This window comes from Rhizomucor pusillus (assembly GCF_041956525.1).
Source record: "Rhizomucor pusillus strain CBS 183.67 unplaced genomic scaffold VTP01scaffold_11, whole genome shotgun sequence".
Classification (NCBI taxonomy): Eukaryota; Fungi; Mucoromycota; class Mucoromycetes; order Mucorales; family Lichtheimiaceae; genus Rhizomucor; species Rhizomucor pusillus.
Genome location: NW_027192153.1, coordinates 1009465 through 1036097, shown reverse-complemented (window position 1 = coordinate 1036097; position 26633 = coordinate 1009465). Strand labels below are relative to the sequence as shown.

The window sequence follows — 26633 nt, the reverse complement described above, 5'->3', positions numbered from 1 at the left end:
TAATGTCTACAGTTGGATTGTATCTACAAAGTGTTTGACGGATACACGTCCGTCATCGTTGATGTACTCTTTTGTTCGGCAAATCATAGTAGCGTGAGCATTCACGCTGTCAATATACAAAAGTACCCGATTCCAGCTTAACAGGCCAAGGTTGTGTAAAATTCTCAGTTGGCACTCGCTGAGTGTCGGTGATTTGAATTCACTGTAAAGTTTAGGCAATGGGCGTATGCTGCTAAAGTCCTCCTCCTTCTTTCTCGTGGTATCAAATACTGCAAAACAAGGCAGCGTTAGCTTAGACAAGTTCGATTCCATCAAACTAAAAAGAAAGAAATTATCTTTTTACCATATCTTTTGTCTTCAGGGTTATTCAGATGTATCATGATAGTATCATCATCACCATCGTTTATCGACCAATACCCTGATGAGACCCCCTGCAAGAGCTTGCTGGATTCCGTGGCAACACTTTCAGAACTGCTACTGGATGCACTGCTACGTCTGCTTAATAATCTCGGACTTCCATTGCCGTCTCTGAGATATGGATACTCCTTGGCCAATCTCATTCTGGAGGATACATGCTGGTAACAGCCCCACAGGACAACGAGGGGAAACCAGAGTGGAGCCAGGGCGTACGCAACAATTGTACTGAAGTAATCCTTGTACTTCAAATACCATCGGTTGTAGCTGTAGCTCCATGGTCTTGGTTTCTCGGGGAGGCTAATTGATGTAATTACAGATGGATAATCAGGATGTCTAGTTCTATAAATGCAGTGACAGCAACAAAGATGTTGTTGAGTTGACGATCCTTCTTTTTTCCCATTAATTTCTTGTCTTACAATTTGTAATCTTTGTCCATAATATCTCGGTAAGGATTCCCGGGTTGGATGGTTGAAGACCAAAAGGTTATCGTTCGTTCGTTTATGAGGTTGGCATACAACGTCCGGTGCTTGAAGCGTGCAAGGTACTGGAAATACTCGCGCTCTGGTTTTCCAGGTCATGAGTTCACACAATCCTTTCATCGCTGTTTTGAAATATATATATATATATATACGTACGAGGATCCGCTAACACTTCCAACAGTCGTTGACCATCCTGGAAATTATCACATAGCTGCAGCTGGTCCCCGGTTCGACTGAGCAGGTATGTGCCGAAAAAATTAAATGTTACATCGTATAGAGATTCCGGAGCTCGGCGAGCACCCAGGTGCGGTGCAGCGAAAGCAGCATATGACTAAATTTGCAAGGCGTTTATCATTAGAAACGGTATGTTCCTTCTCATCTAAAACTGAAGCGTGTTTTCTTACTATGGGCTCGATAGTATCAAAAAATCCCTCTCTTCCCAGGATGCCAATGGCATAGCGGACAATCAGGCCGCCGAGCGAATAGCCGATCATGGCACACCGTGTTACCCGCTTGTGAGTATTTGCGAGATCTTGCACAAAACTTTGAATCTGCCAAGTTCCGACCGGTGTGAGTGGCCAAAGAGGTATAGGCTGCGTTGGTTACCACATTTGCATACCTCGTTCGCTAAGCGCTGCCCGCATACATCGACCTGAAAAAGAAGACAGAATGTGTTCGTTGATTCGGAAGTTATCGTTCATGCTGCTAGCAGTATTTACCCCATCGTAAGTCATTCCAAAGTTGTTAGACTTGGCATTTAGCTATGTAAGAAGGCAGAATCTTTAGACATCAAAAGGTAAATTTCGACATGTATTTATCCGCAACTTACGACTACTATCTTTTCTTCGCCGTGCACTTCCTTCAAGGTTTTCTCGATATATTCCATGTGTAGTGGTCTTCCCCACATACCATGTTGAAGAACAACGAGTGTAACGTCCGCCTCAGCCCGCATTGTATATTTAGGGAGAAAATGGTGGATGTGCGAATGCTGCTAGTTCGCCAACGCTTCCCCTTTTATACGGGCACCCAGCCACCCACCGCTCACTCGCCCGCTTGGCGCGCGTGCAGCATCATGCTCCACCTAACTCTATGGTAAAAAAATCCCCACTCCCAATGTGGAAACATGGAAGCTTTTGAGCCACAATGTTGTTGGTTCTTAGTAAATGTTGTACAACACAGCTCTTGAAAAAGTTTTTCTTTTCATCTTTGCAAATTGTAGATTTACATGCACGCGAATATCCTCCGTGAGGTACCAGTAGCCAGTAAAAATATATACACAAAAAATAGGGCGATATTTGTAAAGTTTGTTTAGAGTATAGAAATGATTTGCAGTACATCATCGTAGATCGATCACATCCGGCAAGAGCCCCATTTTAGATTTTCCGAAGAACCTTACAGGTACCACCAATGCCAGGATAAGCATCAACAACAGAAATGTCCCAGCGGAATAAGAAAGAAGCGTTGCGCAAGGTACCTCGGTCTATCATCGGATGGCCAGTCCCTGTAGCACAGACCTGATGAAGCGAATGGCGGAAAGTTAGCCGTGCGCATGTCCGCATTACCAATGGCCCTTTCTGCACCACTAATGACACTGGTTGTTGCACAGGAACATGAGAGTTTTTATTGGCGTTCTCTGCCTAATCCGTAACCATGACCTCCGGAACCCCGTTGTTCTTCCTTTTAGTAGAGCTAGCAAGTCATCCAGTGTATGATATATGAAGAATAAAATGCTTGGCAGAAATGCTTAGAAATCAGCACAGCCACTGACGAGATATCAACAAGGATTTAGCTCGTTGTCACGACCTGCGCCCAAATAAGCCGCTCTATTTTATTTTATTTTATTTTATTTTATTTTATTTTTTTTTGTTCGGCACGATCGGATGCAACTCACATGCGTACGGTTGGTTATTCTGAGTCAACGTTTCGAGAAATATCACATTCCGGGTGTACAACCGTCGTGTCCTCCTGATAGTTACAGAATATTTTTCTTCCACGTCCTCCTCCTACTCTCGATTTATTACACTCATCTCTAGGTGAATACATGTTCACTTCTTTCCATTGACTTAGCATTCGCGTTCTTGAGCCGACTGCTGCGGGCTGTGCTACCCGCCAGATCAGATCCCGGTAGCATTTACATACTCGGACATACCATAAAAGATATTGTTACCTCCGGCTTATGTGTATATTTGAGTAGTGGGATTTACCCGCCTCATCCGGAAATAACCGCTGCTACTGCAGCCTTGGACCCAAATGGGATTTCCCAGGGGCTGCAGCAACAGTGCCACGCGACCTTAGCTAATACAACCCTTATCTATGGCCTCGCGATGCATTCGACAGGTAAATGATTTTGTTGTCAAGACAAGATATCCATTGCGATAAAGCCAATTATTTGCAACGAATTAAGCCATGCCATTTTTTACATGATAGAAAAAAACCTTGATTTGGTGCATGCTTCTCATTGCGTCTGAGATAACAACGTGATTTTTGACAAAGTTCACTCCCACTTAGTCGATCATACACATCGTTCTGAATTCTTGAAAGGACTACATACATATACTAGTTAATAAGGACACATTGGAAGCCTGTCCACAACTCATTTAGTTCGTCGTATGATCGAGCATCTACGAACACCCATCTCGCAGAACAGGTGGAAGTATGAACTAGCCTCGCAGCATATTCCCTGATTACGCCGCTGGTAAGTACGTCAGTCCCATTCCGTCACTACTTTAAGAACATATAACATGCGTTTATTCCTTCTAGCTAGATTTAGCTTACCTTCGCTTGGCGGTCCAGTTCGCGAAGGTCTGCGCGATCACCACGGAATGGTCGATCCCGGATGTTGTGCTTGATGATTTTAAACTCCTTGGCCTTTCATAGGCATCAAAACTTAAAAATCGTAGTATTGAACCGAGTTTACTTAACCTTACCTTTTCCAACTTGCTAGTTTGCCGCATTGGCAGATAGAAAATCAAATACAGGTCTGTCCTATCCAATAATGCGACAACACGCTGGCTCAGAATGGTTTTGTCACGGACACCGGTTCAGCAGAGGCTAGCGTTCCTGGCGGTGGCTGGCGTCAATTCAGTCGGCAACGGCGGATCGCTCAGGTTGGCGGTGGGTAATGGCGAGTGGAGTTGAATCCTGAGTGGCAGCAACATTGGGTTTGATAGCGTCGTTTTTTGGCCAAGTTCGTTTCAATTTCGTGGAAATTTTTGCATGGAAAGAGAGAAATCAATTAGCATGTTATCCATTCGTAGAGAGCAGTGACATCAATGAAAGGCTGATGCAAATGATGGAGCCCTTGCTGACCTTCCAACCTGCAGTGCATGTCGGAAGGCTTTCCATCAACACATATGATGAATCTGGAACCCATGTTAATCCCCTAAAGCAGCAGCGCTACTCTAGAAGGCTCCACCATATGTGGTACCCCTCCTGTTTGCTTTCCTCATCTTTGTGACATTTCCAGCGTAATCAGATATAATGTAGGGCTCTCGTCATCCAGAAGTTACGTCACTCTCAAAAGAATAAGCCATATGGCAAAAGATATTGGATAACGTTGGACTGTAGTACCAGCGGGACAGAACTTTGCACAGTTTAGAAGCGTCGAATTTGCAAGTGCAAAGAGCCTTGGGGCCACAAACCGCGAAAGGCTAATCAACCATGGAAGACAAGTCGACGAAGTAAATGATCTAAAAGTAGTTCCTAAGCGCGAAATCAGGTCTGGTTAACTCGCTTTTACTCAGGATGCAGTCGCGTCCAGGACTCGCTCGAAGCTCGCGGGAGCAGAGTCGACGTTATCTCAGTCAAATAAGAGAGTTTGCATCTTTGATTTCTCACAGAAAGTCCTATCCCGGTACCCCAATTGTCCAGTCGACTGCTGTTGGTTCCGCCATGGATCGATTGGCTCGAAAGCGTTCGAGGCGCAGACGTGATAACGATAGCGACGCCACGACCGATGCAGCCGTCGCGCGCTTCGAGACTCGTATGGCCATGATGGACTCGGATATGGCCGAGTTGAGACAGCTCGTCTCTGCTCAATCTCAGCAAGTCGAAGCTATGCTCGAAGACAGCGAGCCTAATGCGAACGTTGTTAAAAATGCACTTTAAAGGTGGATATAGGATGCAATTAAAATCTATATATAAGACGAACATTCTTCGGATGGTTTCTCGGACTATCAGCCATCGGATGACGGTGAAAAATCAAGATTACTTTTCAAATCGCAAATATCGGCTAGTTGCGAATGAGTTACGAGGTTACCGGCCTGATGCTAGCGTGTATTATAGGAACATATTGTCGTCAATGAACTGCATTCCCAATAGTTCTATTTTACACCGAAAACGATCTTTGTCGGCCAAGGCCAAGGCCAGATCTGCTGTTCATTGCAGGTGATGGAGCCGGCAAAATTAGACCACCGGATACAAACAAGCAAAAACTCGACGAAGATCGAGCCCGCATAGCTGAATTATGCAAGCGTCAGCTGCAGAAACGCTTGTGAAACTAAGCATCACAACAATCTTTCAAGGCAAATATGTCTACGCGATCGTCGACACATTCACTTACCAACGGCCAAAGAAACTTACGAGTCAATGGAGACGGGGTTGGATACTCTTACAAAGTGGAAGGTAGCGTTTGAGCGATTCAAGAGTGATACCGGACAAACCATTTCTACATTTGTAGGCAACAATCGGCGAGTCGCTGTGTATTGATATCGATGCCTCATTCAGCATCGAACCATACAAGGCCTTGTTAAACCCTACTGTACTTTCCTTAAAAAAGTAAACATTAATATGTTGTGCCTTCTTTCTTGCAACTGTTTTCCGCGTTTTTCAACTTTTTTGATTGTATCAGGACACAAATCAGATGTCGCATAATCAGAGAGTCTTGTCGCGGCCTGTGACCTCCCCACTTATAAAATATGTAAATATCGTGTAGAGAAGCACATCAGAGTTGCTATCTGTTACGACACTTATCTAAGCATTTATGGGAATGAGTGACAAAACCTTCAAAATCGCTCAACCTTAAGCTATTGGACGCTTGGCTCTCCCGATTTGATTTTTCTCTTGTTTCGATAATAGCTGGCTTGCACCGTTTCAGCATTTTTGTCAGTGTAGATTGTGTACGCTCGCTTAACAGACGCTTGTCTCATGTGAATGTCTACACCCTTATTCATATCTATTTTTGAGAAATGCGAAATTCACACTTGGGAAAATGCGACATCGAGTTCCATCCGGGGGTGGTGAATTACTTTCCGGAAAGAGTGTATATGAAGAAATTAAAGATATGGATTCATAGCTACCCTATTGTACATGTCAACTTTTAAAAGCTTCAAAATGGAAGTAAATGCTTATGAAATAAAGTATCAAAGATGTAAAAACAACAAAAAGTCAATCTAAGCAGCGCAGCCGGGCAGATTCCAGGAAAAAGGTGGATAATCTTCATCTTTTAGAAGGTATAAAGGCACTTTCTGACAACAACGGTGTATGATCCTTCGTAGAGAAGATCCAATCTATTGCCACATTCTCTGAACTTTATCATAACATGGCTATTTCGTGATAAGTCGACGATTATGTGCATTTTATCCAAATTTTTCTTTTTCATTGTAGATTACTAGATCGTCGATATCGAGTATCATCAATGGCACAGACCGAGCGAAAACAAGTTTAGTATCTGTCAGGCGTAGTTTAAAGTATGTTTGAATTGGCATTGAAGTGGCAATATCCCCATAGGTCATTTTTTTTATGATCTTCATGCCGGTCAATAACTACCAAGGTCTGTCGCCATCCACCGAAGCATATGTCTGCTTTACCTTTTGAAGGTCAGCACCGGTATAATAAAGCATAGAACCAGGTGTGTAACATAGAAAGTGTGCTGTAATATCAGGATTAAAGCGTGCGATTGTGCCTTTATTTATATGGTCCAAGTACTTTATTTGACATTTAAGTTAGATCCGTATATTGAAATCTGTGACTCTGCTATTCTAAATTCTTCTTTAATTCTTGCAATCTGCGTATATACATGCTTTACTGCAACGTTGCCCATCACATGGTCGTTTGGTCGGCAACAAAGTGGATTCTTACGGATCTCAGTGGCTTACAACGGCAAGAATATATGGTGCTTGAATTTTAGTATTATTGCTCGAAATGAAAGATCCATTGTAGAAGCAGTAAACACGTTATTGTCGAGGTATGGGCAGAGAAACTGTTATCTGTGGAAACGTGACGTACCCATAAGATCGAGATTTGATGACGAGCAGGGAAGGAAAAAAGATCTTACAACAGAGGACCTGAGCATATGGAAGCAGCGGATGATTTCGCCCTGACCTGGCAAATTCATGATCCGGCCTATCCAGAGCATATGCTGTGTAACGCGAATCCGGTCGTAAAGAACATCGAGAAACCACAATTTTTACCGCTTGTAGGCAAACGAGAAACTTATCCTTTTCCCCGAAAGAAAAGCAATTGAAACAAAAGAACAGGAAACGAAGCGATCATGAGAAGAAGTAAACATACTGCACTGATGCTCGATGCTGTACATGCATTTTTGATGCTGCAACTACGTGTGAATAGATCAATTCCACAATCCAGGATCTGAAAACTGATCCCACGCGAGAAAAAAAAAAGATCTGTGTTTTTTTCATTCTCCTCGTTCTTAGTACCATGCCTAAGATCTGATAGGCTGAATGCTCTACGTACGAGAAAGAAAAAAAAGGCCATCTGATAGCAACAGTGTAAAAACAAGAAAAATACAAAGTGTAACCGCCCGTGACATATAAAAACCGGCAGGCTACGCGTGTATGCTTGGATCGATCGAGACTCTTTTTCAACCTCTCCCCTTCTCTCTTTCTCTTTTTCTTTTGGCGAAATGTCGTCTGACCAAAAGGTGCAGCAAGACAGCGATTCCTGGAACAGGGAGCAGATTGCTTCAAAGGAGGAGCTGCACAGTGAATACGAGCAAGACGTGCATGAGGGAAACAAGACTGGTTTGCACGAGAGTGATGCAGCGCTTGCAGATGCACCCTGGCAATACAAGGCCATTGCTTTGGTAACGGCGCTGATGCTTCCAGGTATGTACTACTCAATTACACGAGCGATGTGCTTTGAAACTGATGATCTATTCTCTACATAGTTGGATCACATTTCTCTGGTGCTGCTTTGGGTGCAATGAAATCTTCTGTTAAAGAGGCATGTTTGAAAAAAAAAAAAGAATCTTTTGGACCCGAATAATCATTTTTACTGACATTTTCATTACAGCATCTCCACATTGAAAACACTCGGTACGGTGTTCTATCATCTGCGGTATCGATCATCAACACAGTATTTCCCATCCTTGGCGGTTTCTTCATTGATACGTTTGGCACAGTTTGGGGCACTATCGTGATTAACTTGATGATTGCGCTCGGAAGCTTGCTTACAGCCGTAGCAGCCAAGGTCGAATCGTTCCCACTGATGATTGTGTCACAAGTTGTGTTTGGTATCGGCAGCGGCTTGATTGTGACAATGCAAGAATCTCTTTTATCCAAATGGTTCCGCACGAAATACCTTGCTCTCGCCATCGGCATGCAGCTCTCCATCAGCCGCCTGTCAACGTTTTTGGGCACTCTGGTCAGTGTCCCGATTGCTGAGCGCATGAACGACTGGGTCTGGGCATTCTGGCTTGCATTCATCCTGTGTGGTTTCTCGATTATAATGAATATCATTTACGCATTTGTTCTCAAGCATCTGCAGGGCGCTGTGCTCACCAAGGCTGAAATCATGCGTATCAAGGCTAAAAAGACCGTGCACGTCCGATCTGTCTTCAAGTTCCCTGTATATTTCTGGCACGTCATCTTGATTGAATTTCTCTTTGCAGCTGTCTGGTCAGTACATCAATCGGTAGCTACCGAGCTCGTCCAAATCCACTTCGGATCGACGCAGAAATTGGCTGCTTACAAGTCCAGTGCATCCCAAGCAGTGCCGATCGTTGTCACCCCTGTGCTTGGCTTCTTTCTCGACTTCTTCGGCCATCGGGTTATCATCTGCAAGTATCTTTATTTCCAAATTTCTTTACGCGCTTCTAACAACCTTTTTAAACAGTGCTCATGTCTGCTGTGCTGTTTATTATTAGCTGTGGATTGCTGGGCTGGACCCTGGTTGAGCCGCTTGCAGGCATGGTGCTGTACAGTTTCTCTTTGGCATTCGGTCCTATCGCTATGATTACATCAATCGGTATGATTCTGCCCTCGGACTACATCGGTACCGGCCTAGGTATCTACAAGGCATCCAACAATATCGGTACTTCCATTCTCGAGATCATTGTTGGTATCGTGCAGGATCACACCGTTGGCGAACGATACAACAGTAAGTATATATACATCTGACTTTTATCGATACGTCTGTGTATTGACTCTCTGTATCAACGCATAGATGTCATGCTGGTGTTCATCGTCTTGGCCGGTGTCGGTTTCCTGCTTATTCTCCTGCTGCTCTTCACTCAGCACAAGTATCTCAAGGGACTTTTGGAAGTTGGCCGCAAGAAGCGCGAGGAACGTATGCAGGAACTCAACAACAACGAGCTCATGCTTACGAAGCAAGGCCTGGATTCGCTGCACAACACCAGAACTACTTACTTCAATTACTTTTACGTCGCTGTGTTTGTCTTCTTCTTTATCTGCGCCTGGGTCCTCTTCTTCGTCTTTGCAGCTACAGGCAACATCGCCATCTAGAACATGTCTTACCACTACGCACCAGCCTCTAATTATTACTATGTTCTTCCATTATTGTTATTCTTGTTGTCACATTCTTCTACTATACATATCCTGCTATTGTGTTTTTTAAAGTTCCAAAATTTCAAAAATGTATATTTGTTGTAACATGGGATACATAATAGAGAAAATGATATATAAATATATAAATATATAGCGGGGACGGAAGGATGGAGAAACAAGGTGTAAGAATGTGTGTAGGAGAGCGCAAAACATTGTTCACATCTGTCTGTCTGTATCTCGGATAGAAATCTCTTTTGTCGCTAATGGTTGCTGCTCTCTCTCCAGTGCTGTTTTACAAACGTGCGATGGGCATGCGATGAAGTTCCATGGATTCTTTGTGTGCGGATGCCAAAAAGAAGAAAAAAGTAAACGTTTTGCATCGTGATGTTCGTGGGCGAAAAAGGTTTGCGAATGGGAAGGATGTAGTAAATGTATAAATTTGTTGTTGCGGTGCGTGGAAAGAATATCGTCTTCATCAAAAAGCATGTGCAGCAATGATGCGTTGAAATTCCTATTAGAATATGGTAAGCTGTCTGTTGACCAAGATGTTAAATTGTCCACTACTTACCTTATCCAAATCATCCAAACTTGATGTTTGTTCTCCAGAAGAGTCAAGAATGTCGCTGGAAAGTAAAAGCGCAGGCGCACCGTTGATTCCAGTCGCTTTCCGTCCATTCTTTTTCTCTTGAGCTTCAAGGAACGATGTGCCGTATTCGACAACGGTGACCATATCAGCTTCCGAAACGGTGCCTCGAGAGACACTGGGGATCGCATTGGACTGAAGCACTTTTTGTGTTACCAGCTGACGCTTGCCATCCACAATTGCAAGCAACGAGTATTGGACCTGGTTGCGAGATAATGGTTTGCTGCACAAAATACCGCGGTGCATAACAACATCTACGCCCTGATCACTGTTGCGAGCAACAGCCATGGCAGGTACCATGTTGCTTTGACCGCCGGTTTGCTGCTTTTCTCGCTTGAGCGATGTAAGAGCACGGTCTAGTCTGTTCAACGCGGCTTCGATTTTAGAGTCGACAATAGGCACTGCAATGGCTGCAGGGTGGCCAGGAGTCAGGTTTCTCAGGTTCACCTCCTTGCGTGCAATGGTTCTACCGTGCATCCGCTCAGGTGCAACCTTGCTCGAGTACGACCGAGGGCTTTCTCTGGACGAGGGTCTGCTACCTCCTACCTTGCGCAGTATGAACAACTTGTCGCCATCTGCCTGCGCTCCGGGTGTATCGTCATGCAGGATTTCAACTAATTTCATATTTCCACCCAGTAGTTTTTCTAACGATATTGTGTAAGTTGGCTGTTGCAGCAGCAACCTTGACTATTTTTTTGCTGTAGCCTACCTGTCTTTCTGTTAGCAGGCACGACGCTCAGGCGATAGTGATCGTTCTCGCTGGGTGCAATGTGGAATTTCTCCAAGGCCGTGTCCAGCAGCTCAGCAATACATATATTCGCAGAGACAGCGATTAACTTTTGAATGCTCGCGTTGGGAGTATCAACGGGCGGTGCCTTTTTTCTTCGCAGAGTTCTCGTTGAAAACCCAGATGACCGTTGATTCGCAGAAGATTTTTGATTATCGGCTACATCTGATGTCTCGAGAGATATTTTAATGTACACAAGACCAGCTCGCTCGTTGACGCGTCGAATCCGTTTGTGGAGATAGAATCGTATAGCTGAATCCTCGCCCAGACGGGCCTTGTGCCGTTGGCGAGCCTTGAGTGCTCCAGCCTTGCTGATATCTGTCTTGGACAGCTGCTGCGAGAACTGCTTGACGTGCGTAAGGGAAGGCATGGGCGTAGTGAGATGGTCGTTAAGTGACTGGAATATAGTCAATGGTTTGTCCTGCGGAGCCAATGTAATCTCGTCTAAATTTGGGATTTTTTGGGGGGGAGGGAGAGAGAAGGTCAGAACACACTTATCAACTCGATCGCTTCTATCATTATTATTATTATCAATTTATTACCTCCATTCATTGCCTTGACAGTTAAATAATATTCGACACCGCTTACACCTGTCGGCGTGATTGTGCGAGAATGACGACCGGCAGTCTTGTCCTCAATCTGCGCAATATGGAACCGACCCATGGCCTGCACGAGTAACTGCTCTGCACTGGTATTTTCGTCGACGAGGAGAGAGTGATACATTGCACCGACGTTGATGTTTCCAGCAAATACACGAAGCACAGTGAGATTGGATGCGTTGCTTCCGTTTGTCTCTCGCGGTTTGCCTTTATCTTCGCTCATGACCGAAGATGCCATGGAGGAGATCGAGCCAGAATCGGTATCTTCAGTGCTGGTACGGGTGTTATCCTTTTTGTTGCGAGAGAATAATCTCCATAATGCATTCTTCTTGTCATCATCAGCAGCCGACGATGGCGGGAGTAATATCGGGCTTGTTGCATTGCGCTGCTGCTGCTGCTGGGACACGGGCGCCTTGTCTGCAAGGTTTACTTTAGGCAAATGCACACTTGTTGTTTCTTCCTGCAGATGCTCAGCTCCACGATTGCTGCTGTTGCTGCTACTGTTGTCTTGGTCACGAACGGTGTTGCTCTTTTCATCCTCGTTATCAATTTGCTCTTCTTGAAATTCCTCCTCGTCTTCTTCATCGTCGGTGGCCATTTCTTCTTCATATTCTTCGTACGCTTCGCCGACTTCTTGATCCTCGTCGTCGCCCGTCAAGATGATCTGAACCTGAATGCTTAGACCTTTGTTCACAGTGACCCGTTTACCGTGGCTGGCTTTTTTGCGGGGTGCTGTTGCGGTTGTTGCATTTTCAATGTAATGCTGTGCTTGATCATCCGAAGTCAACTGTTAAAGTTACTTGTTAGCTGTAAATGCTCAACAATCGTTTGTATTTTCTTACCTCTGCATTGCGATGTTTGTTTAATCGGGCCAAGCGTTCAAAAGGCGTCTGCATACAAAACAGTAAATAAAGATGCTTCTCTAATTTTGCTTCCAAAATGCAAACTTGCCTCTATGTTTTCTGCAGGAATGTACCCCACTTCCGACGTCTTGAGCACACTCACGAGCCACCAGTAAGAGTTGGAGTCGTCTAGGAGAGTAAGGGCGTCGCCCTTGACAACGGATGCTTGCCCTTCTACTGTAGCGACAAAGGTGTGCAACGCGTAAACGAGATCGAAATTAATATTCTCGTCTGGAATACTGGGCGACGACGTAAAAGTGGAATCGTCGTCCTCATCCAGGTCATCTTCCTCGTCTTCGTCTTCTTCGTCCTCTTCTTCCTCTTCGTCTTCGTCTTGTTCGTACACTGTGCTGGTGCGGTGTTGGTGTTTGGTTGCCAGGGGAACGTCGTCCTCCTCTGTTATTGCTGCACTCGTTTCGGGGGACGGCTGCCACTTTGTTGAGCGAGGGTACGAGCGATCGACCTGCGTGTTAACAACCAACTGCCTTGACATGTTCCTGCGATGGTGTATAGATAGTTGGAAGAATATCAAGTCTGTCGGAATAATTCTTGTAACTTTTCAGGTCAAGCAACTTTGCACTGAAAGGGGAAAAGAAAAAAAAGAAAAAGAAGAGCTGAAGTGGCGTCCCAGTGTGTACGCTTCACTCGGTCTGTCTCTCTTCTTTGCCCTCATTTCGTGCTACTTGGGGGGCAGGGCGAGGTGGCACAAAAGAGCACCCTGCACAGTGACATTTTCGCTTTCAAGTGAATGAAAACTCATATTTCCTTCTCCTGATACATAACAGCAACCATCATAAACTGAATTTTTTGAACAATGCTATCTACAGAGGCAATAAGGAATGTAATATTCAAGGGACATAGGCGGATTTATGACACTTTGAAGTACGAGAATATGGATTCAATGTGAGGCACCAGGTTCGGTCTTCTTTTGGCAGCAGCCAGAAGCTCCATCTCGAACGGCCTAAAGTATTCGTGACTGTGGGGATCTTTGGCTAGTTGCCTCAACAAGTAGGCTGCAGCCAACGCAGTGCCCGTGATCTCAGAGTTGTCGATGGAGGTCGGTGCCGTCGCTGATGTCGCTATTGCATAAACGTCGCACGATGTTGCACCGTTAACGTGGTTTCGTACATGTTGCATCATATCTTCCTGATCTTTAAAGTTTGGTCCACTGCAATTTGTCCACAAGCACGACGTTGCCTCGGAAGGTTTATCGAGAATATGTTCGTTCACAACGTGCTGCTCCAGCAAAATCTCGTCTTGGAAAGATTCAGTGCACCCCGTCCATTGACAAAGCAACTCGGCCCCTGGCGCCCCCACAAACGAGAAAATTCTTTAGCCGAAATGCCCTAATTTGTGTACTCGCTTTTTTTATCTTTACGTACCATCTTGGAGGATGCTCATTTTGATTTGGATACCCCGTATGGAGATACCTTCCAGGACTGGACCCGAGGATGAATCAGGCGAGGTGACACTTGGAAACGCAATTTTCAGCACTGTGTAAAACTCCTTCATCTTCAGTGCCTTTTCCTTTCCAAAACGCATTTCATATAAAAGGTACATGTCATCCAGAGAGAGCGTGCTGCTTGGATCTGAGGGCTCAAATTTGTCCTTGAGCCTTAAATGGCAAATTTAACAGCTTTGATAGGAAAATGGGCACCAGAGTTTTTCTTACTTACCAGCCGAGGCAGCGATAGGGCTCATCCAATTGCTGATACAACGACAGGTTGGGTACACAAGGTAACGCAGAATGAAGGTCGACTTCCGCTTTCGGTGACGGAGTGGAACCATCTTCAATTTGCTTTATGATTTTCGGACAAAAATAGCGTGATTTGGCGAGCAGCAGAGAAGAAAGGATGCCAATGAAGGCACCGTGCTGTGACGACAACAACTGGTAGCGGAACTGCGGGAAGATTCGGGTGTACACGTAGAAATACTCCAGCGAAGTACCCACAAGCTCTTCATCTTGCGTCAAAAGCAGCAACTTCATGCGTGGTAACGTATGCTCGCTTCCAGTCATTAAGAATGGCTGGTTCTCGACCTTGGAAACGAGCAGTGTAAGCATTCGAATCGTGCCGAGCAATAGATATCGTTCGTCCGTGTATAGAAGGCTGGCAAGACACATAATGCAGTCGTCGAATGGACTGACAAGTTCAATGTGTCCAGCTAGGTTTTCGAGAATATCGATACAATGTCTCGCCATCTCCGTAAGCTGTGAGCAGGTCGATATATTCAGTATCTTGAATAATATATCTGTCATCCTGTTATTCGACGCTAGCATCCGAGCATTGATGTTTAGAAACGAGAAATTCCGGAGAATATGCAGAACCTTGAGTGTTGGTTCGAACAATCGTTCATGGTTTGATGAACCTTCGCAATAATACCGCAGGAAGCCGGCGGCAATATCCAACAGGAGGTCCAAAAGGCCTGGCGTGTTGTCAAGTCGTAGTTTCTTTGGACTCTCGAAAGAAATGATGACAATCTTGTTGATAGCCCATTCGATGTCTGCCTCATTTTGAGACCTCAAGCAAAACATGACTCGCTGTTTGACTTCATTATCGAAATTTTCGGCTACATCGTTTGTTCGTTAAATATAAAGATGTCTATCTTTTCGTCCTTGTAAGTGCATCGACTCACCTTGGGCACAGTCGTGTAATGCTTCTGCTGCGTGTACATGATCAAATGGTTGTGTCTGATGATGCAATTCGGATATCGGGCAATTATGCATTGTTTTGTTATCAGTCGACGGCAGTGTCTGAGCGGGTATAATGCCATCGACGGAGAATGGGGTCGGAACACCAGCGGCGGTTGCTGCTGGTGGCAATTTTGTGCCTGGTTCAGGAGCTATGGGTGAAAATAGAGCAGCAATAAGATCTTGGGAGATATCATTTGTCATTGCTGCTGTGCTGCCTAAGCACCACAACCAATTATTTAGATCGGAATTCTACGTCTGCATACGATGACGTCTCCTACTTGATCTTTTAAAAGTACTGCCTGCTAACGTCGAAGCTTTGTGTGATTTCTAAAGAAAATGATTGTTAGCCATGGATTGTTGTTATTGACTGTTGGTCACAAAACAATACTCACTGCACCGAGTAACTCCGGTGGTGGTATCCAAGTTCTACCCCACACACGTTCCTCCTCATAGCCGAACTTCCGGGAAAAACGTAAAATGTTGTCAGCAACAAGCCTCATCATCGTTTGCTGGCAGCATTCATACTAACCAAATTACGAATGTACAGGCCTTTCAATATGTAGGCACTGTTCGTACAAGTGCTTGGCAATCGAAAGTTTTCGCCTATGTGTTTCCAACTTCGTTTCTTGGTGACCTGGAAATACAAACGTTTGCGTTCAATATGTTCCTTTCTTTCTCTCACTCTCCCTTAGCGCACATTCCGTACCTGCTCGAAGCCGCCAGCGGCAAGAACAAGCTTGTAAAATTTGAGCAAGTCGAGTCGTTTGCGACCAAGGACGGGTTCAGCTTGGAGGGATGTCCTAGACATTGCGTTACAACCTTTGCCACCTTCTCTCACTGTGATCCAATAATCAATGTACCCTTTCTGTTTGTGGAATTCCCTGAGATCCTGAATGAACGCTTCGTACTCAGGCGTGCGCTCTATAGTGTCCTCGTTCTTTGACATTGGGACAAGGCTGCCGGCGAGCTGCTTCTTATGCGTCGACTGCTGGTTAACAAAAGATTGATAACCAGCCAGGTGCGCAAATTTTCCCTTTACGGGCTAAGCCCTTTGAAGCCAAACTCGAAGGGAAAAAGGAAAATCTGTTGGTCGCATCAGTTTGTACATTTGCACCATTGTTGCAATGGATGATGCGTTTAAGGCGTTGTAAGGGGCTTGTGCTTTCTTTGGGAGTACTCATCGAAATAAGTAAAGACACCAAATAGGCACTTTCCGGGACAAGCCTGTTTAAATAAGTAGTCTGCAGAATCCTCTTAGATGGGCATCGCATCTATGACGGAAGAAACTTAGATCTTGTACAACAGACTCCCTGTATATCAGAAGGTTGTTGGTTGAATGCTATACAATGCAAGGCTATACTCAAACGAAAACCGTTAGGAAGTCTATTATAAATTTCACCGTAGCAGAGATTGATAAGCATGATAACGGTACATGTGCTCCAAAGATAAGCTCCGTTTTAGGTTTGAAACGAAGATCAACCAGCAAAGCATACATATGAGGAGCTAAGGAAGCACCAGACATACTATGGACCTCTTAAGTTGTACAGTGATATACAGGGATTCACTAGGCAAGACTTTTGAAGTCCTATAGCTAAATATGCAGGCACGGCGGCTGAAGCAGACCTTTTGTTTGCTAATAGACTACTTGTACTTCAGATCTTGATTAAGTTTTGCTATTCCCAGTAGGGCAACCGGCATTTAAAAAGAAAAAAAGCCCACACCTGGGCAAGATTGGCCTGCTACATTCTTTCCTTTGCTTTTTTGTATTGTCATATCTCTCTTCCTGGATATTTATGCGTTGCAATGCTCTTTGTTCTCTTGTAAATATATTCAATGTCACAAACAGACGATATTGCCACCGTTGGCGTAAATGCACTACCCGACATGCAGCCATATGAAAGCCAACAGTCACCTCGACGTGCATCAGGAATCGAGTATCCTCCACCGATCCCTGTAGCCCTTCGTCATCCACGCATTGTAGCCTCTGTAAAGCAGTATAGATCAGAAGCGCAACAGCAGCAATTGCAACAGCCGATTGTTTCCGAATCGTTTATCCCTGTTGCTCCTGGCACAGTCAAACCTCCTCGGAGACGCCGGCGGCCACCCTTTTCGTACTCTGCGCTTATTGCACAAGCGATCCTCGAATCCGAAAATGAGAAAATGACTTTGAGAGAGATATACAAATGGATAATGAACAAATATCCTGCCTTGTACGATGCAAGCGATACGGGTTGGCAGGTATAGTTTTGCTTATCGGGAACCCTTACACATCCGACGATTAAATCCACCCACCTTACGTAGAATACTATAAGACACAATTTGTCGCTGAACAAGTGCTTCAAAAAGGTGCCACGATCTGAAGGTCGCGGCAAAGGTGGATATTGGATTGTTGATCCAGAATACAAGGCGAAATTCAGGAATGGCACGTTCATCAACACGACACCGTCACCGCAACGCAGCCAGCCGCAGCGGATCAGAGCAAAAGACGAGCAGCATGAGACGAACGATGAGGAAGTAGCAAACATGGATGTTGATCCTATACCGTTACCTCCTTCCAAAATTGTTGCATGCGAGCCCCACCATCATCATCCTCCTCCGCCTCCACCTGTTTTCGTCTCTTCCGAGTATAACGAGCAGCATAAACTGAACTATACGCTTACTTGCTCGTACATACCGCGCAAGGAATGCGATTATCCATCTCAGCAATCATCCTTTTTTGCATCATCGTTATCATCAATACCGTCGCCTCTTTCTTCCTCTTCTACTTCTTGCGCATCCACCACATCAAGCATAAGCTTCGCTCCACCTCCGATACCACCGCCGCCATCATCAACATCATCCCCGTCGCAAATCATGCAGATTCACAACTTGCTAAATTAGCACTTCTCTATCCTTGTGTATAATTGTTGTTGTTCGTTTTTCCTCTTATTTGAATTCGCCTGTAAATTTTTGCGATATGTTTTTTTCTTTTTTTGCAAACACGTTTACTCGAGCAGATCAGGCTGCTCCTTTACAATCATATCATACATGGGTTGGAATTGCATGTAACCTGCCTGGGCATCCCCGATGTTGTTGTATACGCCCTTGGCAACCTCGTCGGAAATGAGGACGAGATCCTTGTAGCCATTGGGGCAGGCAGCTTCGGCGAGGAGTTGCGCTTGACAGCAGCGTTCCATGGAGATGAACCACCAGATAGCTTCATCGACCGTCTTGCCAGTCGTCAGCAGACCGTGGTTCTGTAAAATGATCGCCTTTGAGTTGCCGAGAGCCTTCACCAGTTTCTGGCCTTCCTCTGGTGTGTAGACGACGCCTCCAAAGTCGTTGTAAACAGCGTGAGCGCCGTAGAATGCACAAGAGTCTTGGGAGATGGGCAGTAGCGGACGGCCGAGCGAAGAGAACGTGCGGCCGTACATGGAATGTCTAAAATTTACGCACGGGCTCGAGTTAGCAAACAAGAAATGGATTGTATATAGGTGCTGCGATGTGTATACTTGCGTGTGAACAGCGCAGATAACATCCGAGCGCCCTTGATGGATAGCGCCGTGGATCATGAACGCAGCTTTGTTTACCAGGCGGTTGCCTCGCACAATCTTTCCCTCGTGGTCAACGAGGATTAGATCGCTCGCCTTGATGTGACCAAAGTATTGGCCGAGAGCATTCACCCAAAACAGATCCGGGTACTCTGGGTCGCGGAATGTCATATGCCCAGCAACACCTATGTACGCAGATGGTGTCAAGTTTATTGTTATGTGCTACTGCAATTCTTCTGTCCTTTGCTTACCTTCATCCCATCCAAATTTTGCAAGAAGACGGAATCCAGCGGCCAGTTTCTGCTTCATTGCAGTACGTTGTTCATGGAAGCTGTTGTACGTTGGCAACCGTGGGATGTAAACTGGGACCTTTTCGGCCTGGCGAGCCTCTTCTTCTGTCTCTGTTCCTGTCAGAACGATCTGCCGCTTAGATCGTACATAAATAGCGTATCGGTCAGGTTCTCGTTGTTGTGAGACAGGCTGGCTTCTAGATCCATAAAGATAAGTGATCCATGTATGTACGCTTCATTGTCAATTCTTCTCGACATACGCGGTCATGGTGACTGGCAGAAAGGGATTGAAGTCGGGAAAGAAAACTGTGTTCGATGAGAAGGAGATATATATAGGGTAGGATCCCTTTCGGACATAAAATCACACGGCAGATCCTAAACTAGGGCACAAACTACAGTTTCTCACATTGCATAAGCATCTAACCCTCTTGGCAAAGCGTCTTTGAATCCTCCTCTTTCCACGGGTCAAAAGAATCCCATACAATATGTGGACTAGCGGCTACCCTGTTTCGACAAAGCATTGAATCTCAGCCCCAGTGTGAGTGAGTCAGAATCTGTTTCAGTCACTCCCACACCCGCTTTTCGGTATGTAAACAACAACTGCAGATTCTACATGTCTCCCTTACATGATGGATAAATGTTCTAGACGGTAGCTCTTGCGCCCCCCGCCAAATCTCTAATCTGGATGCGTAACAAGCTCCAAACCAATGCTCTTCGGAAGAACGATTTATCCCGCGCTTATATCCGTCAAGTCGGCGACTTGACAACATGCATATCGAAGGACAAAAGGACAGACATCAAACTGCATATCACGTTGCGTAGTACACTTTGCATCAGGAAATACCAATTACAGTTCTTCCCTTCATCATCCGCGGTCTCGTTCCTTAAGATATGTAACTTTCTCCATCTTGTCTTTTATCAGGTCCTTGGAATTTGCGCGTATGCGAGACATGTCAGCACGTTCCAGAGCGGGCAATGTGTAGCATTCATGCGTCCAACATCGAATTGGGAAACCAACATGTAGAATTCATCAGTGCAAAGTAATACTCAATATAATCCATTTTGTCTAATTGATATCTGGGTGTATGACCTAAAGATAAAATGTGTGAAGTAAAAAAGAGGCGTTGCCAAATGACATATAAAAACTCATATGTGCTAAGTAGGCAATACATTATGCTAATAACTAAACTAGATTTTGACAAAGGTAAAGAAACATATCATATCATCGGCTACGTGTAGACGCAAAAGCTCAAAGTGATATAATCGCAAATATGTTTTTCTGTAACTGACAATTACGAGGAGAAACGTGGAATTCCACGCTTTTCGAAATCTCGATTGCTAGTGCAGTTGATCGTCCTGGAGCATCCATATCCAGATTTCTCGCTACTACTATTGCCAACTTCTGCTTCCGACGACGACCGCTTTATTCTTTCCGTCCTATACCGATCCACCAGCATGGCATTGACAGGTGCCGACTTTGTCGACCCTGTCGTTGCGCACATTGCATGCTCGACATTTGCGTTCCTTTACGTTGCAGGCTTTTACATTTTCCGTTCCCCCGATATGCTCAAACTTTCCCGCGATCACCCTCAAGTCATGAAAGCTCGTATCCGATCAGTGATGGTGGCTAGCGTCGTCATTCCTTTCATCGTATGGCTTATCATACCCGAGCAGCGTCAAGTAAGAGGCTTTCGATAAGTTGGAGATACAGTAACCTAAAATTTTGGGGCGACGACCGATGATCCAAATAGTATTCATTGCCCAAATTGCTGGGTATCTTTCCTCCTCATCCAATAACTGGAACTTTCGGTCCTTTGCTGCTATTAATCATCCTGTTCTTTGGGCCGCTTGTGCAGCGTGGCTACGAGCATGCACTTCCATTTCAATCTGATTTCAATTTCTACACAGATGTTGTCCAGGTTTTTACATCCTTGATAGGACAACGAAACTTTATTGTTGCAAGTAGCCCGTTCTTCTGCATATAGATTTTCGTCGCTGAAATGCTTATTAATTCATCGCTTTCAGGCACCCTTTACAGAGGAATTTGTGTTTAGAGCCTGTATCATACCAGTTCTTTATTATGCCCGTTTCTCAAGATTATATCTCATTCTTGTCTCTCCAATGTACTTTGGATTAGGTAAGCTTGTGGGAACACTGAAAAGGCGCGGCACTGATCTTGTACACGATCCAGCGCATCTGCATCACATTATAGAAAATTACCGCCAATACGGTGCCAACAAACGTGCTCTAAAAATGGCAGTCTTAACCACTGGTAAGAGACAAAAGCTGGAATCACACCACCGTCACATGCAAAAATAAGTTAATATTATATATACATATACCAAAAAGCTTTTCAATTCGTTTACACGACAGTCTTTGGCTGGTTTGTCAGTTTTGTTTTCCTGAGAACAGCTAATATATGGTCACCTATCTTGTGCCATGTCTTTTGCAACTTGATGGGTTTTCCTCGAATGGAAGATATCGCTTACCGTAAACCAAACGAACAAAAAGGCAAGTATCCCCGTCGTGTGAAAAGATAAAGTGAAAGAGAATAAACAAGTTAATCTGATTTTCCGTTACCCCCCAGTCATCTGGTCCGCCTACGTTGCAGGTGCCTTGTTGTTTATCTGGTGTTTGTATCCACTGACGAACCCCGTCGAAGCCGGTTCTTTTTACTGGATACAGCAATAAACAAGGAATTATATGGGTATGCTTTTCCGTTGTGGTACGAGAAGAAGAAGGAAACAGACACAAATAGAGAGAAGGGGAGAGAATGGAATTTGTACAATGAGACTATGAGGTGTGGACTTGTGGTTTTGGCGATATTCTACGATTATCTTCTCTTGTTGTCTTGATTTGAGTCCTTGTCATCGTCCCCGACGACAGCGTTGAATAGCCGTCGACTATTGTCCCGCACGAGACGGAAAGCATCTCCCCGTTTTGCGCTTTCATAAAACCGTGAAAAGAAAGCTGCTTGTGTTCCATCTTTCCACGATTCAATGTACCGCTTGCTAAGCTCTTGCATCGGAGTGAAGCTTTTTGCCACTATTCGTTTCACTAGTAAACAAATGTCAGTGAGTACTCCATATAGTCTAGATCGTCCCTTTATTTTCGACGTACCATCTTCCCCAGATCCACTCAGCATTTCACCCAGATCTACAGTGTAGTAATCAGGACTAACATAAAACAGAACATCGATGGTTAATGCCATTCAGACATAAAATGCAACGCCAGGCCTTTTTATAAACTTACTGATTGTGCTTTTTTGGAAGACGTTCTAAAGGAAAGGAAGAAAGAAATACACCGCATTAGCACTGTGTTTTCTGAAAAGCGGCAGGCATGGCCGTCAAAGGCCGCCTTCTGAGTGTGTGCACACTTACTGTCATCGCTGAAACTGTGCTCCATACACCGTTGTCGTGTAGTCGCTACGACTAGCCAAGTGCCACGGAACGGATTCCACGATCTTTGCTGCTGCTGGTGCTGCTCAGCTTCCCGTAATTTTAGTAAATGCTCGCTCTCACGCAAGAAGCAAATCATTCGGCAATCGGATGTGCCAACGTATGGGCTATTTGCTGGTGCGTCGTCCGGCTGATTCTGCAGTGCTTCCTTTTTTGCGAGCATGAAGCAGCTTTCCTTGGTAAGTACAACTTGGTCTTCAGGTGTGTTGCCTTCTGTTCCGGGTTTCTTTGCTGATGTCGTCACTGAGAAATTCATGAACACATAGTGATTCTTTTTAGCATCAGAAGGTCTCTCCGGCGGCGGTTCCGCTGACCACCATGGTGATAACAAGGACGACGGATTGCGCGATGACTGTGGAGGAGTTGGGGGAGGGACTGGGGGTGCAACGGGTGTATCTTTGCGTTCGTCGTCTTGCTCTTTCTGTGCTTTACTCATTGTGTGTGCGTGTGTGTGTGTGTGCAAGGTGTGTGGAAAAAAGGAAGAGTTAAAAGTCAGCTTTCTTGGTTGCGGGATTTTTCATGCAGACGATTTTTTGCCATGGGATGATTTTTTCTGGATCAATTATATTCATTACAGATGTCTTGCGGAAAACAATTGCTGAAGTTGCAATCCACAGAACGGTGTGAGCAATCTTCAAGTTTATAAGCTTGGCAAACATTGTCCTCACGGAAGAAAAACTGCAGTTTTCCATAATTTTAGACAACTTTAAACAGAGCCACTCAGATAATCTTTGAGCTGATCTTTGCTCTTACGAAAACGCTGGATATCTCCTATGATATGGAGGAATTACATCATACCGTAATTGCTTGCAGAGACACCTTTATTTACTCGGACAAGCTACTGTGCGCGTATTTGGAGAGATCTACTGGAAATCACGCAAAACGAACGTAGTGTCCCCTGCGTCGCTGTATCGACGGTTGCTACAATAGTATGGTGCACAGACACAGTTTAGTCGTTTGTCGTTTTCATCGCAATTGCTGCACTTGTTTTGTATAGATGCAACATTTGCTGTTTGAACGTATCGTTGATGACCAATGGCGTAACGTCCACATCTTCAATACCTTCTCTCGGATGCTCCAATATGAACCAATGCTTGCAATGGCTTGAAAATGGCATATTCTCGTCTTTCTCGTTTCCGAGGATGTAGATTTCTTAAAAATATCTGTGGCCTCAAAGGACCACTGCTTGTTCGCGGCATTTTTGTATAACCCCTCAGGAAGCGCAGACTTTGTACGTTCTTTACAGGCTGGATGGGCACGTCGACCGACAATATTCGTAGCGGAGAGGCCACCGAAAAATCGTGCGCTCCCCCTGCCGTCGTGCACTTTCAGTCACATCATGCAAAAGACAGTCGTATCTGCACCTCTACAGATAATAGCTTTTATGTGTCTATTATGAGTATGCTTATAGCATAAAGTGAGTGGATATCTAATTTTTTGGATGTGTTCTTCAAATTCGTTTTCATCTTCGGTCAAGAATTGTATGTCGGGTCGTTTAATGTTGTCTAAACAAGCCATAAACTTTGAACCGTTCTTTTGCAGTATCGCCGTGGTCTTGAAGTAGTTACCACCTCTTACCCTTGAATGTATGACCGCGTGTAGTTGATAGCTGTGCAGGTAAACAGAAAAACGGTAAGGGCGCACAATATTGTTTTGCAATGAAAATGTTGAGGACGTATCGGCTATAAAAATGAACGAGAGCGTGCTGCAAAGGGATGCTAAATCGGCACGCACCCTTATAGCATAGGAAACCTCCTATAGCGCAGTCTTCTGTAGTTTCATTGCCGATGATTTCTTCGTCAGGGCGTTAACAAATCGATCGTGGGGGCTGGTGAGATTATGTTCCTCCAAAACAGTTGGAGGCATAGTCATAAGGACACCATTGAGCTCCATTGTGCAAGTTTTTTGGGCGTGGTGCTATGTAAACCCAATGCTCGAATTTGTTGTGGCATATATTGTATCTGCCTTTTTCGAACTGCAAGCAACTTCTCAGCTCAGTTCGATGCTCTGGATATGAACATCTCAAAGAAGTCTTGGACGTCGTACATCAGGCTTTCCACAAATCGTTTCAAGTGCGAATTATACTGATTGTCGACAGGTTCCAACCAAAGGTTCGTATGCGTTTGGATGCCACGATATGCTGTTTTCCCTGCTCCATGACGACCGTTTCTGCCAAAATTATGTCGACAGCATTGTTGGTCCTTTTAGAGATGTCGTCTATATTAATATGTGGCAGGATTGAGTGCCAGAAGAGCTCTGCTACGGCGTCAATGTAACAGGAATTGTGCCTATTAGGATTAGATATAAGTCGTATCCGTGGCTAGGTGATGCACACTGTCCAGTTGGAATTGGAGAAGGAGTCTCATCAAGGTGCAAAGGGATTTCTGTAGTAGAGATATTGTGTCTACAGCACAATATTTGCATTTCCAATTTAGCAGCAACATACCTTCACCGATGATATTGTCCAATTGGCTAATAGACAGCATGTTGCTTTGCTTCTGCATTTCCCTTTGCAACCCGTCTTTGTCGACCTCTGACTCTGTGATCCACCTCGCTTCGTCAATAACTCTGGATCATCACTTCCGAGAGCTTCTAGTTCTTTTTTTTTCTTCAATATACACCAAAAATTATCACCATCTGCGTTGATGATTGCTGCGACATCATGCTCGGTAATACGACAAGCGGTTTGAGGGTGCTTTCCATCTATTCTTTGCCGTGTATTCTTCGGTTGAGCCAATTTGTCGTCTCCATCTTCAAATCATCAATGCCTCTGTAAAATCTGGAGGACGACTATCGCTTTCTTGAGAGTATTGGCTTCCAATCTTTTTCGAAGAAAGGCGTACTCGTTGTCTGCGATAATAGGTAGGAAGCAAGCGCCCACCTGTATTCATTTGCTGGAGACAAAAAAGGCACGATCGCCTACTTGAGTGCGGTTTGGCTGAATTGTCCATCGTTTTTAGGTACTGCAATACTTGACGCACGCTGATCAATAATGAACTTTTCTCGGCTGTAACACTATAAAGTTTGCTGTGGTGTGACTCAACAGCATTGATGGCACGAGAGACGCTGTGTTTTCATGGGAGAATCGCAAGCAAAGACCATGCCTCTGATATCCGGCTGTAACCACCGTCGCCTCAAAGGGAAACATGCAAGCAGCTTTGTCTGCGTATCGTGAAAATCCTCATTCGACCGGGTGGTGCGAAGCATGATCACAATCTGCGGAAATTCATCTCCTTTTCCAGGGAAAACTGCAATGTTGTTGCCAATGAGTTGTACCGATTGCATCCAAAGCATATAGCAGCCTTTTAGGTATTGCGCCGTTATTTCTTTCGGAATATTGTCTATATGCTGCTAGGAGACGGTTATTTTGAGCTATGTACGGAGAAATCTGTTGTGCAGGCGAGGAGATTGCTGTCAGAAGAAAAATCTATGTGATATCCTGAGGACAGTGCGAGGAGAGAATACGCGTCGTGAGTCCGCTTAGCACCGCGGACTGGATTCGGCCTGCCAGTTGCATTTTATTCACGAAAATATCATATCTTCTTTTTATATGCGCGTTCGCTCAATGCGCTTGGTGTGGAAATCTATGGGTGCTTCAATTTTTGGCTTGTTCATTCTAATACACAGCAAAGGCTGTGTTTGCAGTCGGCAGGTGAAGAAAGCGACGTTGCAGAAGATCATCCAATTACATAGAAAATATAAGAAACACAAAGGGTCAAGGAGAAATAAAGAGAAAGACATGTTGTCAAAGATGGATCGCCAGTAGGATGTCAAATAGCGAAAATGGTGGCGCCAATGACAATCATCAATGATCCAATACAAACAAGAAGGTTCAATTTCCCAGAGTACGTCGATGTTCATACGGTTGATTGAAGGTTCGAAATCACTATATGTTTCGAACGTTTCGCAGACTCTGATGCGGAACGAAGTTTGCCTGAAGACAACCGTTAAGCGAATTCATCATCCATCGGTACTTGACATAGAGACACGTGAAATGGACGCACCTACGAGGAGCGTCAACGAAATTGACGACTTCGAGACTTTGCTACAATGTAACTACCTCGATTTTCCGTATTAAATGATACCTTTGAA

At 44.7% G+C, this 26633-nt stretch overlaps 11 protein-coding genes across 11 annotated transcripts; 5 read left to right on the top strand and 6 right to left on the bottom strand.

Annotated features, from left to right (window-relative positions):
* Positions 1 to 6: 6 nt before the first annotated feature.
* VTP01DRAFT_1909 (uncharacterized protein) lies at positions 7 to 1782 on the bottom strand (the record flags this gene model as incomplete). The annotated part of the gene is made up of 8 exons (XM_069380311.1): positions 7 to 269; positions 344 to 756; positions 834 to 978; positions 1053 to 1227; positions 1301 to 1447; positions 1516 to 1548; positions 1616 to 1657; positions 1726 to 1782. The coding sequence occupies 8 exons, from the start codon at positions 1780 to 1782 to the stop codon at positions 7 to 9; spliced, it is 1275 nt and encodes a 424-aa protein (XP_069238333.1).
* Positions 1783 to 3489: 1707 nt separating this feature from the next.
* VTP01DRAFT_1908 (uncharacterized protein) lies at positions 3490 to 3850 on the bottom strand (the record flags this gene model as incomplete). The annotated part of the gene is made up of 3 exons (XM_069380310.1): positions 3490 to 3576; positions 3672 to 3764; positions 3824 to 3850. The coding sequence occupies 3 exons, from the start codon at positions 3848 to 3850 to the stop codon at positions 3490 to 3492; spliced, it is 207 nt and encodes a 68-aa protein (XP_069238332.1).
* A 64-nt stretch (positions 3851 to 3914) lies between these two features.
* VTP01DRAFT_1907 (uncharacterized protein) lies at positions 3915 to 5003 on the top strand (the record flags this gene model as incomplete). The annotated part of the gene is made up of 3 exons (XM_069380309.1): positions 3915 to 4014; positions 4464 to 4576; positions 4647 to 5003. The coding sequence occupies 3 exons, from the start codon at positions 3915 to 3917 to the stop codon at positions 5001 to 5003; spliced, it is 570 nt and encodes a 189-aa protein (XP_069238331.1).
* Positions 5004 to 5055: 52 nt separating this feature from the next.
* Positions 5056 to 5392, top strand: VTP01DRAFT_1906 (uncharacterized protein; the record flags this gene model as incomplete). The annotated part of the gene is made up of 2 exons (XM_069380308.1): positions 5056 to 5149; positions 5217 to 5392. 2 exons carry the CDS (start codon positions 5056 to 5058, stop codon positions 5390 to 5392), a joined length of 270 nt encoding a protein of 89 aa, XP_069238330.1.
* Positions 5393 to 7758: 2366 nt separating this feature from the next.
* Positions 7759 to 9598, top strand: VTP01DRAFT_1905 (uncharacterized protein; the record flags this gene model as incomplete). The annotated part of the gene is made up of 5 exons (XM_069380307.1): positions 7759 to 7960; positions 8023 to 8078; positions 8148 to 8913; positions 8970 to 9233; positions 9300 to 9598. 5 exons carry the CDS (start codon positions 7759 to 7761, stop codon positions 9596 to 9598), a joined length of 1587 nt encoding a protein of 528 aa, XP_069238329.1.
* Positions 9599 to 10115: 517 nt separating this feature from the next.
* On the bottom strand, positions 10116 to 13064 carry VTP01DRAFT_1904 (uncharacterized protein; the record flags this gene model as incomplete). Its single annotated transcript, XM_069380306.1, has 6 exons — positions 10116 to 10151; positions 10209 to 10927; positions 10993 to 11514; positions 11613 to 12456; positions 12512 to 12559; positions 12621 to 13064. The coding sequence occupies 6 exons, from the start codon at positions 13062 to 13064 to the stop codon at positions 10116 to 10118; spliced, it is 2613 nt and encodes an 870-aa protein (XP_069238328.1).
* Positions 13065 to 13438: 374 nt separating this feature from the next.
* Positions 13439 to 16209, bottom strand: VTP01DRAFT_1903 (uncharacterized protein; the record flags this gene model as incomplete). The annotated part of the gene is made up of 9 exons (XM_069380305.1): positions 13439 to 13875; positions 13954 to 14186; positions 14248 to 15139; positions 15206 to 15478; positions 15542 to 15590; positions 15656 to 15721; positions 15793 to 15897; positions 15970 to 16063; positions 16124 to 16209. 9 exons carry the CDS (start codon positions 16207 to 16209, stop codon positions 13439 to 13441), a joined length of 2235 nt encoding a protein of 744 aa, XP_069238327.1.
* An 887-nt stretch (positions 16210 to 17096) lies between these two features.
* VTP01DRAFT_1902 (uncharacterized protein) lies at positions 17097 to 18143 on the top strand (the record flags this gene model as incomplete). Its single annotated transcript, XM_069380304.1, has 2 exons — positions 17097 to 17501; positions 17565 to 18143. The coding sequence occupies 2 exons, from the start codon at positions 17097 to 17099 to the stop codon at positions 18141 to 18143; spliced, it is 984 nt and encodes a 327-aa protein (XP_069238326.1).
* Positions 18144 to 18247: 104 nt separating this feature from the next.
* VTP01DRAFT_1901 (uncharacterized protein) lies at positions 18248 to 19351 on the bottom strand (the record flags this gene model as incomplete). The annotated part of the gene is made up of 4 exons (XM_069380303.1): positions 18248 to 18683; positions 18759 to 18978; positions 19045 to 19280; positions 19344 to 19351. 4 exons carry the CDS (start codon positions 19349 to 19351, stop codon positions 18248 to 18250), a joined length of 900 nt encoding a protein of 299 aa, XP_069238325.1.
* A 1187-nt stretch (positions 19352 to 20538) lies between these two features.
* Positions 20539 to 21774, top strand: VTP01DRAFT_1900 (uncharacterized protein; the record flags this gene model as incomplete). The annotated part of the gene is made up of 6 exons (XM_069380302.1): positions 20539 to 20763; positions 20835 to 21041; positions 21109 to 21220; positions 21275 to 21355; positions 21433 to 21594; positions 21671 to 21774. 6 exons carry the CDS (start codon positions 20539 to 20541, stop codon positions 21772 to 21774), a joined length of 891 nt encoding a protein of 296 aa, XP_069238324.1.
* A 142-nt stretch (positions 21775 to 21916) lies between these two features.
* On the bottom strand, positions 21917 to 22977 carry VTP01DRAFT_1899 (uncharacterized protein; the record flags this gene model as incomplete). Its single annotated transcript, XM_069380299.1, has 4 exons — positions 21917 to 22140; positions 22204 to 22259; positions 22336 to 22360; positions 22464 to 22977. The coding sequence occupies 4 exons, from the start codon at positions 22975 to 22977 to the stop codon at positions 21917 to 21919; spliced, it is 819 nt and encodes a 272-aa protein (XP_069238323.1).
* Positions 22978 to 26633: the final 3656 nt, after the last annotated feature.